Below are 10981 nucleotides of genomic sequence, written 5' to 3'. Positions count from 1 at the left end.
CTCGTCTAATAAGTCTGCATAATTTCAAAAATCTAATTTGTATATTAGTTTAGCTTATTGACTCTCGTTATAGTGTATAACTAAAGGACTCAATTTATTACTAATTACATAAGTGAAATAAAATAAAATAAGACTAATGGAAAGTGCAACCAATGTATTATAAACCTATAAATGTGTGTAAAAATGTGCTATCACTCCTAGTTTTTTTACCTCTTTTACAAGTCATAATATCCCCTTTTGCACTAAAATATGGTACCAAAAGCCTATAAAATTAATCCAATATACCTATTCTCCATTTATTTCTAAATCGCATGATATTATCTTAATTTAAAGACTCAAATATAAGATAAATCAACATTTCTATCACAAATCATTGTCTATTAGCATAGAACAAATTGCCTCAACCAAGGTAAGTAATGGATACAATTCCTTTTAAAATCAATTTGATCAAAACTAAAAGTACTAATACAACATAATTGGTTCCCTTATATGAGCTATGTCTTAAGATCACATTACAGCTTTTAAAGACTCCACTCACATAAGATACAATACCATAATGATCACATACTGAGAGAGATTTATTTCAAACCCTTTTGAGTCACATGTGACCGCAAAAGCACTACATGCAAGGTAAAACCTTAAAATGACTAGGATACAGAGTCAATGTACTATGATGTAAATTTTTAATTAATAGAATTGTTCTGTTTGAGGCCATGACTTGTACGGTATTAATATTCAAATCGATAAATAAAGAAGTAAAAAATTAACATAAAATGTAGATAAAAGGAACAAAATAATTTTGTAGTAAAATGGTATACTTTATATAATAAAACTCAATTAATTGATTTTTCATTTATAATTTGACCTTTTAAATATAAACTAATTGAGTTCTATTTGTAAAGACTAATTCTATTTTTTAGTTATTTTCAAGGTCCTTATAAAAGAAGAATAAAATTTGTATAATGAGAAGAAGTTCTTCAAATAAAAATATTAAAAACCAAAAATAAAAGAATTCAGGTAATAAAAATTTATGTACTAATACACATTTTAAGATATTTTGACTTTTTTTTTTCTTTATTTTGATATTCTCTTCTATTAAAAGGTTTCTTCTTGCATATACGAAAGTATAGTATAGAAGCAAATTATCAATAAAATAATAATTTGATCTAACAATAAAACAAAAGACCTATATTGATCTACAACGTGTTAACTAATTTATTTTTATTTTCTAGATGTTCTTAATCAAATCAAATGACATTATACATATCCATTTGCTTGATAAATTAAAAAAAGAAACTTAATAAATTAGAATCAGATCACAAACTCGTCACTACTCCAAATAAAATATTTAAGTCAATTAGTATTATATAAACATGTTTATTACTATCATATTTACTTATGACTTGTGAAATTAGATGATCGAGAAATAAACACATGATACAACTCGTTTTTATTTTATTACTTTGTTTAGAACAATATTTATTTATTGATATTTCATCTCACATATCAATTTTTATATAAGAATTGAAGTAAATACCAGTGGATAATAAATAAAGTAGAATAAAAGGATAAACAAATAATAGATTTCATGCATTTAAAAAAATTGAATATGTAATTTTGCATTTGTATTGTACATTTCTTTTACCTCAATAGCTATCCTATTAATACACACAAAAAAAAAAGTAAGGTAAATTAAGAAACATATGATCATTTAGATTTATTTTTTTTTTACTATTTGTTGATATAGCTAAAATTTGTCATTACAATCAATCAAATACATCAGATAAGTAACCCGATTCTCTACTTTGAGTCCTTCGTTTAGTAACCCTTTGTTTTGACAACTCACCATGGACATTATTGCTACTTGATGGATTGTCATTCTTATCATCTTTAAGCATATCTGTGGATGACACCTGCTAAATTTACAAAAAAACTATACATAATATAACTTGTATATCTAATGTAATATAATATAGTATAAATGTACAATAATCATTAAAATGTTAAAGAATCAAATTTACTTTATCATCCACTGAATCTCTTGATTTTTCATTCATATCTTCCAAAGTTGTTGTGTCACTTATTGGGTTGGTTGATTGTATAGTAGCTTCTTGACTGATTAGGTGATTAGAATTGTCTTCATTGTTCTTTAACTTGATGTGTTTTTCCTTGTTGTTAACTTCATCGTTCATGTTGCCAAAGATGTTAGATTCTTCATTAAAATTCTCCAGAGGACTAGTCTGTTCCTGATAAATGTCACATGTAATATGCAAATAAGGTTTAAAGCTTTTCTTGTTTCATTTGAGAAAGAAAACTTAAAAGCTTATTTTTTTTTTGTAATTGCGTTTAAGAAACTTTAACATTTACTTAAGTTTATTTAATTTGTGAAAACATTGTATACTTTTAATTTTTATTTTCATTAGTGATTATAAAGATTTTTTCTTATTTTTACTTAATTTCATGTGTAAAGAAAATGTACATAGTACAACATTATGAAATTCCATGTAGAAATTAAAAGGAAAACAAAAAGAGGTAACTTTTACCATACATATAAACTCTTAGTTACGTGTATATGATTAATGAAAGTTATAATTTCTTTTATTAATTAGTTATGAATATGACAATTAGATAAACATTTTCTTAATCTGAAATACAATAAGTATTAAAAAATCTTGTAAATTTAGTGTAATATTTGTATGTTAAAAAGTATTTAGAGATGAAAGTATTTAATTATGTTCTAAGGACATACCTGTGATTGATTGAAGTTAAGATTGTGTAAGTTATCACTTGTATCATCTATCATTAGTTGATCGGTTTGAGGAAAAATGTTAGGTGGACTTTCAATCGTTGACGTTTCTAGGGTTACACTCTCTGTTGTAGATTGTTGAGGTTCTGTACGCACGAGTCCATCAAAATTTGACAATAAAATGTCATTTATTAAACCATCCATCATCGGTTGCATTGATTTAGACATGACATCATGTAGACCTTCATTGTTTAAGCTTTCTTCATTTACACCATCCACAATAGATTGTTGAGGCTCTATTTGTATGTGTTGATCAAAATTTGACGATGAAATTTCATCTATTAAATCATCCATCATTGGTTGCATTGTTTGAGGCATGCTATCATGTGGACTATGATTGTTTGAGCTTTCTTGGATCATACCATCCACTATAGATAGTTGAGGCTCTACATGCATGTGTTGATCAAAATTTGACAATAAAGTTTCATCTATTATATCCTCTATGATTGGTTGTCTTGTATGAGGCACGATGTTAGGTGAATTTTCACTATCTAAACTTTCTTGGGTTAAACCCTCCCCAATAGATTGTTGACCATTTATATGCATATGTTGATCAAAATTTGAAAATGAAGTTTCGTCTCTTACGTTATTTATCATTGGTTGTTTGGTATGAGGTACGATGTTAGGGGGATTTTCACTATCTAAACTTGCTTGGGTTAAACCATCTGCCATAGATTGTCGATCGTCTATATGCATGTGTTGATCAAAATTTGACAATGAAATTTCATCTATTACATCTTCAGCCATTGGTTGCCTGGTATGAAGTATGATGTTAGGTGAAATTTCATTATCTAAACTTTCTTGGGTTAAATCCTCTCCAATAGATTGTTGACCATCTATATAAATGTGTTGATCAAAATTTGACAACGAAATTTCATCTCCCATAGTTTTCTCCGGTAACACAGACCTTGGTGATGATGAGACCGAGTAAATGGAGGCATCATCAACTGATTCTTGTCGCATTATTGACGTGTCGTGATCTTCACTATTTCTTGAGTTTTCTATGTTATCTTGATTGGTGGTTGCTAAGTTATTCATATCGTTGATAAGTCTTGTCTCATTTGCGACATTCTCTGTGATGTTGTATTGTTCCTAATAGTATAAAAAATGATAATAATGTAATGTATCATCTTTTAAAGTCTTTCTAATGAAGAAAACAAGTAAAATATAGTGATTGAATTCTTATAAACATAAAATGACATATTTTGTTCTTTTATGTGAATTTATAAACAAAAAAATTTCACTAACAATTTTATTACAAAATAACACCAAGGTAACTTACCTTTAGGTTTTCTGGTTGTGTTTCATTTGGAAATTGATCTAGAGCATGAGAAGAATTGGAAGATTGTGGTGCTTGACTTTCCTCCATAGGATGTTTCAAATAGTCGAATATATTATGATGATTGTTTGTTGCATGAGTTGGAGTATTTTCAGGCACATCATATTTTGAGGATGATGAGCATATATCAGTTGTGTTTTCTCCATCTATATGACATGTATCAAAAGTTGAAACAAAACCCCTTGAAGAATTGTTCACTTCTACATCATTCTCTTCATTTTTAACTCCTTCTACTTCTTTTACTCCATGGTAAGAGGCTCCCCACAACTCTTCACTACCAGAACTAATGTCTCTATCAATGTCCCCATCATATAATACTGAGTCTCTATCAATGGAAGAATTAATCTCAGCATTCTCACCGACTGTTGATGTTGGTGAACCAATCTCAGAAACTTCTACTTGTAAGTCAGAAGCTACAGAATGTGTTGGGGTGTGACAAAGTCTCCCATTGGTTAAGAACATATTTTCTTGTCTTTTATCAATTACTGATGTGATATTCTCATACATAACTTCGTTTATATTACTACTAGTAGCACTAGTGTTACTAGTAGATGATGGTAAATTGAGAACCCTTCCATGAGACTTAGGAAACTTAGGCCATTGTCCTGATTTCTCTGGTCGTGACTCATTTGTCTGATTTGACATAACTTTTGTTTCATACTCCACTTTCTCATCTTTCATGTCATTCATATCAATATTATGTTTCTCATCTTCTTTATGTGTTGATTCCTCTCCTTTCATTGATGGATTGAATGTTTGCAATCCATTTTCTCCATTTTCACTACTTTCGCCACTTTCATTGTAAATCAATTGGTCAATTAGCCAATCATGAGTTCCCTTATCTGCATAAGTAAAATACATTTAGTTTTATTGAACAAATTTCACAATAATTTCTTTTTTTTTTAATATATTCGATAAAGAACTTAAAATAATAAATATTTTTTAAAAAATAATAATTATTTTTCACAACTTTCTTTTTTTAAAAATAATAATTATTTTTTTTCACAACTTTATTTTTTTAAATAATAATAATAATTGTCTAAAATATATAAAAAGTATTTATAAAAAATGTCATAAAGCATTTTTCATAAGTCTAGTTTAAGTTTTGGTTTTATCACCTTGAGAGCGATAGAGAAATAATGAAAAGAAAGAAAAATAATGAGAAGAAAATATGACTATCACCTGTATGACTCCTTCTAAATCTTGAATATGTAACTCTGTCAGAATACTTCCTTCCTCTATTGTGAAAATAATGCTCTCTAGCACCGTGATCTTGTTTGGTTTCAAATGTGAAAGGGTGCCCTAAACTGAAACTTTCATGCCTAGATAATGGCATGTTGCTTTGACTAGAGAATTCTTGTGGAAAACTATCTCTTATAAGGTTAAGCTTCTCTTTAGAAGGATCAAAAGGAATGCTATAAGGACTTCTTGGTATGAGAGAAGGGGCAGAACCTGGCGATTCTAAACCATCATCAAACTCTTTTGAAGAATTTAAGGGATTGTTTCTTTTGATAAACAATGGTGCAATTGGTTTTTTATCATTTAGACCTTTCTCAAATTTCCCTTTAAATAACTTTTTTTCTTTTCTTCTAGCCATAAGGCTCTCTAGTCTTTTATTTCTCTCCATTTCTGAAATTCCAAGATACATTAAGTTCTTTTGATCATCTTCTGTCCATTCTATGGCTTTATTCCTATCCTCTTGTGTTTCTTCCTCATCATCTCCATCCTCTATCTTTTTTTCTATCTCTAAATCACCATATTCCACCAAATCAACCATTGAAGGTTCAGATCTTAAGTTTTTCCTCTTATGAACTTGAGTTTTTTTTGCAAACAACCTATTTTCCAATGAGCTTTCCCCCTTCTCAAAATATCTACCCCATTTATTCTCCATGTTTCTTTTGGTGAACTCATTATAAAAAATTGTTGACAAATCCTTGGACTTATCATCTAAACCACCATACATATCCCAATTCTTATCATTCAAGTTTCTCCTTGTACTCGTGGCATTTTGTGATGGATACTTGTGAAGTATATCTAATTTCTTATAGTTTGGTACCTTTGGGCATTTTTCTTCAACCTTCTTCTGCTCTTCTTTCTCATCCTTGATTTTAACATACTTGAGTTGAGTTTTTTCAGAACTCCAAAAGATTTTTATAAAAATAATACCACACAGAAAGAAAGGGGACATGTAAACCAAGAAGTTATAAATATAAGAAAGAAATATATATAGACTAAAACAAATAAGCAAGGCACTTGAAATTATTAGATGACTTTGTACAAATGTGTAACTAGACTTGGTTGAATCATGGATCACTTTAAACATATGAAGTTGAATATCCTTTACATTCAAACCCATATTTGGCACTTAATTATTTGTGCAAATGTTAAACTAAAATGCTTTCAAGGTTGTAAGCAAATTTATTTGTCACAACAACTTGATAGTGAAAAACTCAAATTGTAAACACTTTGTCAATTTCCAGGTTCAAGAAAGTAATCATAATTATTATAGTAATGGATGATACACATGTTTGCTACAAACTTTAGAGAAAAGTTGAATGAAAATGTGATTTTTTTGCCAAGAAAAAAAAAAGTTATAACAGATAAGAAGAACAAAGAAAAGTAACCAAAATTTTGCATGAAAGAGATTTTGTATAAGTTGATGAAAACCATTTTGAAAAGTGAACGTTGAAGGATCAAAAGAGAAAAACAAGGTCAACTAGACCTCTAATAAGTGGTTATCAATTAACAAATGTTTGATCTTCCCTAACAAATGGATAGTCATAGAGAACTATAAATATTTAGTTTGCCTTTTTAAGGAAAATCTTTTATTGGCTAAAAAGTTCGTACACCCTTTTATTTAGAATACAAAAAGAAAAAGTTATAAAAAAAATAGAAAAAAAGGTAGGATTTTGATTTCATGAATCTTGTAATAATCAGGTAATATGGTACACGTTTTAAGAAATACTAATAATTTAAAAAATTTATTTTTATGGAGGAGTTTTTTTAGTTGGTACATTTTAATAGAGTGTATCAAGTTTTAGGTTAAAACAAAGTTCCTGTTAAAAAAATTAACAGTAAATTCAAAGGCATTTTAATAATTTTAAAATTTAATTTAAAGTAAAGAAATAAAAAGTATTTATTCGTCGTATGATTGGTCTACGTGTAGATGGATAGTTATTACCTTTTATTATATATTTTTTAAAAGGTAGTTTTTTTTTTAAATAAAAAATAAAATAAAAGGTAATAACTACTCATACACGTGGACCAATCAGATGACAAATAAATAATTTTATTTTTTATTTTACATTAAGTTTTAAAATTATTAAAATATCCTTTATTTAAAGTTAGTTTTTTTCACAGGTACTTTTTTCTAACCTAAAACTTGGTACACCCTACTAAAATGTACCAACTTAAACAACCTTTAGGTAAATTAGCAAACCAATATATATACATAACTTGTTTTCATTTTTTGAACTTTAGGAGAGCTAAGTGGCTTATAAACCCCTTTGGAATGAGAGAGTTAAACAATGTGGGACTAAGAAACACCTAGGGACGTTGTTGGTTAGACTTTAGGCATTCAAGTCCCACATCTCTTGAAACTATCATCCAAACTCAGTCCAAAAGCTATATAAAAAGCCTAGGATGTCTCCTTTGTACACTTACCTTGAATCAATTGATTACTTATGTTGATTTGCACTTTTGCAATCTTCTTTTAAGATAGTTTTTTGTCTCCAAAGTCCTTCTTTGGGCAGACCTTATCTTGCTCAAGCAAGTGGCGGTCCTCCATTGATGCTTATCTTGGAGCCTCTTTCAAGTGGTGCATCTAGTCCTAATTTTCTCTAATATTTTCCACTTTTAATTTCTCTCCATTTCTTGTATGTCATTTTATAATATTGTCTCTAGGTATGCACTTCCCCGTAAGTTGAAAGAGCTTGCACAAGGTGTGTGTTGTGTTTTTGTTACTTTTAAGAAAAGGAGCTAAGCTTTTTAAGCTGGATTGTAAAAGTTCTCTTATCTTAGCTAGATTGACAAAGGAACTAGTTTTGTGGATTTGGAGTTTGGATTGTAAAAGTTCTCTTATCTTAGCTAAATTGACAAAGGAACTAGTTTTGTGGATTTGGAGTTTAGAATGGAACGAGGCTTTGGTGGGGTTTAAGTAAGTATTATATCAAAATAAAAGGCTAACACTTTTTTTTTATCTCATGTAATTTACTAACCATCTCTAATAATTTCTTTCTTTAAAAACGATTCAATTTCAATTCCATAACAAATAAAATCATAATAATAAATAATATTACAAAAATATTACAATTAAAAATAAATTCATTTTATTAAAATAAATTTTTTATACAATATTAAAATTAATTTTAATAATTAATGTTAATTTTTTACTCTTTATATTTTTTTTTTTACAATTAAATATAACATTAACAATTATCATTTTATATTACATTAATAACTAGGAATATTTTGGTAATCTTCAATTTCTACTAATTAAACAAAAATATTTTATCTGTCACATCAATCAAATCCTACACTAATTCTCACAAACTTTACTTCCAAATCCACTCAAAAAAATTACCCTCAAATCCACTCAAATCCATTCAAATCATCTCCCCCAAATCACTACAAACGAACAAAGCCTAATGCTGTGTTCTTTTGAGGTGATTTGGGAGAGATGATTTGAATGGATTTGAGGGTAATTTTTTTGTTGTTTTTTTTAGTGGATTTGTGGGTAATTGAGAGTATATTTGGAAGTAAAGTTTGTGAGAATTAGTGTAAGATTTGATTGATGTGATAAATTTAAAAAAATAGTTTAATTAGTAGAAATTAAAGATTACAAAAATACCCCTAATTATTAAAGTAATATAAAATGATATTTGTTAATGTTATATTTAATTGTAAAAATGTTTATAAAAAATAAAAAATTAACCTTAATTATTATTATTATTATTAAAGTATACAAGGAAAAGATATATAATAAATGAAAGTAGAAGGGAAATAAAGTAAAAAATTGTATTTGAATAATAAAAATTAGGAGCTGAAGAAATAGAAATAAGGAGATGAAGAAAAGTTGGGGGCTGCTGTTTGGATAAATATCAACATGTGGAGGAAAGAGAGGTGGGCAGGAGGAAAGTGGAGGAATAATTGTGCGTTTGTATCAGGGATAAAAAAGATTTTTTACTACAATTACTCTAAAATCTCTTAACATTACAAGGGATGAGAAAAAACACCTCATCCCGCAAATAAGCAAAAATCATTCCTTCCAAATCTGTTAATGCGAACACAGTTGCTTTTCATTTCCTCGCTCTCCAATTCGTTTGAACAGTAAAATCTGTTCAAACGAACAGAGCCTAAGAGTTCTAACTCATTAATCATCTGTTTGACGATCAAAAAGTTCCTATGAGATCATAGCTGAGTAATATCTATTGGTAACTGATCAATTATTCGTTTAATAGGTCTTTAATAGTTTGTTGTTGAAGAAAATGAATTGATATAATGTTTGAAATGAATGTTAGTTAAAACAATATGATTTTAAGATAGTTTTTAAGGTTTTTAGGGGTTTTGGTACGTGAAAATCTAAAGGAAGTAAATTTGATATAAACCAGAGTTTTTAAGTTTGTTTTCTTAGGTAATTCAAAACTGGTGTGGACCTTAAGAATGAGAGGAAATTGATGCTACAACCTTTGGTAATTGATATGTTGATTTTGGCTAGGATTTAGCTAGTTTTAGGGGTTTTGAGGAGTGAGATTTTGAATTAGATATTTTGGGCTAACTATGATGGTTGAAAGTCTATTGTTAAGTCCATTAGGACTTATTATTCAAGCTATTAGTTTCAAAAATTGAGTGTTGTAAGTGATAGAATTGAGTTTAGAAACTTTTGAGTTGTTGAATTGGTTTGATACATCTAATTCCTATCCAAATGAGTAATGTAGTACTCTATTTTCATCTATAAACATGTTTTCGTATCAACTTTAGTGTCATAGATTATAAAATGATCATTTGGATATGTCTAAGATGCACTAAAACTATAAAAATCAGGTTGTTGTAAAAAACTGATAAGAATAATCGAGTCTCACATATGACACTCGATTATTGCCATTCAAAAATCATTTTGGCATAAATCCTCTCGGCAATAATCGATTTAGTTTTTGGTTATGGTTTCCTGTATGTAAATTGATGTCTTTTATTTTATACTTTATTTGTTTTCTTATGGATAAAAATTGATATGGTAATGTAATGTTTGTTTAGTAATGTCAATGAGAAAGTTTATGAGATTTTATGCATGAAGTTATGTGTGTATTTGAAGTATGGTTGAAAAGAGTTTCAAAGGTTGAACTTCTTGGAGTGGTTTCAAGTATTGTTAGTACGAATGTAAGAAGTTCAGTTATGATGAGTTATCCTAACACTTCAATGACTATCCATGCTCAAGTAGAGAGTGATGAGTCAGACTGAGAATAGCATACGGTCTTAGTCTAGGTGCTTTCAGTATGGCCTAAGATGCGGTACAGACTAACCTTGTGTGGTAGTTTTGATGGTTGTTAGGTGTTCCACTACACAGGTGCATAACCCACTATGGTCCTAGCCTGAGGGCCTTTCTCCATCTAGAAAAGGCATGTTAAGGACTAACCTTGTGTGGTAGCTTTGATGGTTGTTAACTATTCCACCACATAAAGGGTAGAACCTGTTATAGCTCTATATCCAGATGATCAAGTCTAAGCCTGTTATATGTTTAGGATGTGTGAAAGTTTTGGGAGAGAAAACTGAACAGTCAAAATGTATTACTTTTCTTAAGTTACTATTACACAAAAAAATGTCCTATATATGGGACAATG

At 28.8% G+C, this 10981-nt stretch overlaps 1 protein-coding gene across 1 annotated transcript; it reads right to left on the bottom strand.

Annotated features, from left to right (window-relative positions):
• Positions 1 to 1766: 1766 nt before the first annotated feature.
• Positions 1767 to 6306, bottom strand: LOC106774774 (GATA zinc finger domain-containing protein 14-like). The gene is made up of 5 exons (XM_022787243.1): positions 5328 to 6306; positions 4089 to 4987; positions 2750 to 3898; positions 2022 to 2246; positions 1767 to 1913 (listed from the first exon to the last, which is right to left on the bottom strand). Exons 1-5 carry the CDS (start codon positions 6106 to 6108, stop codon positions 1767 to 1769), a joined length of 3201 nt encoding a protein of 1066 aa, XP_022642964.1. The 5' UTR covers positions 6109 to 6306.
• Between the last annotated feature and the right edge of the window lie 4675 nt (positions 6307 to 10981).

The sequence above is a fragment of the Vigna radiata genome, chromosome 10 (genome assembly GCF_000741045.1).
Source record: "Vigna radiata var. radiata cultivar VC1973A chromosome 10, Vradiata_ver6, whole genome shotgun sequence".
NCBI lineage: Eukaryota > Viridiplantae > Streptophyta > Magnoliopsida > Fabales > Fabaceae > Vigna > Vigna radiata.
This window is presented reverse-complemented; position numbering and strand designations above follow the sequence as displayed.

Bases quoted from the DNA above. Each gene is read 5' to 3' on its own strand.
- LOC106774774 (XM_022787243.1), bottom strand. From the start codon at position 6,108: ATGTATGGTGGTTTAGATGATAAGTCCAAGGATTTGTCAACAATTTTT. The intron at 4,988-5,327 runs GTGATAGTCATA...TTACTTATGCAG, and splicing joins ATTTAGAAGGAGTCATACAG to ATAAGGGAACTCATGATTGG. The intron at 1,914-2,021 runs GTAAATTTGATT...TAAATTTAGCAG, and splicing joins GAGATTCAGTGGATGATAAA to GTGTCATCCACAGATATGCT.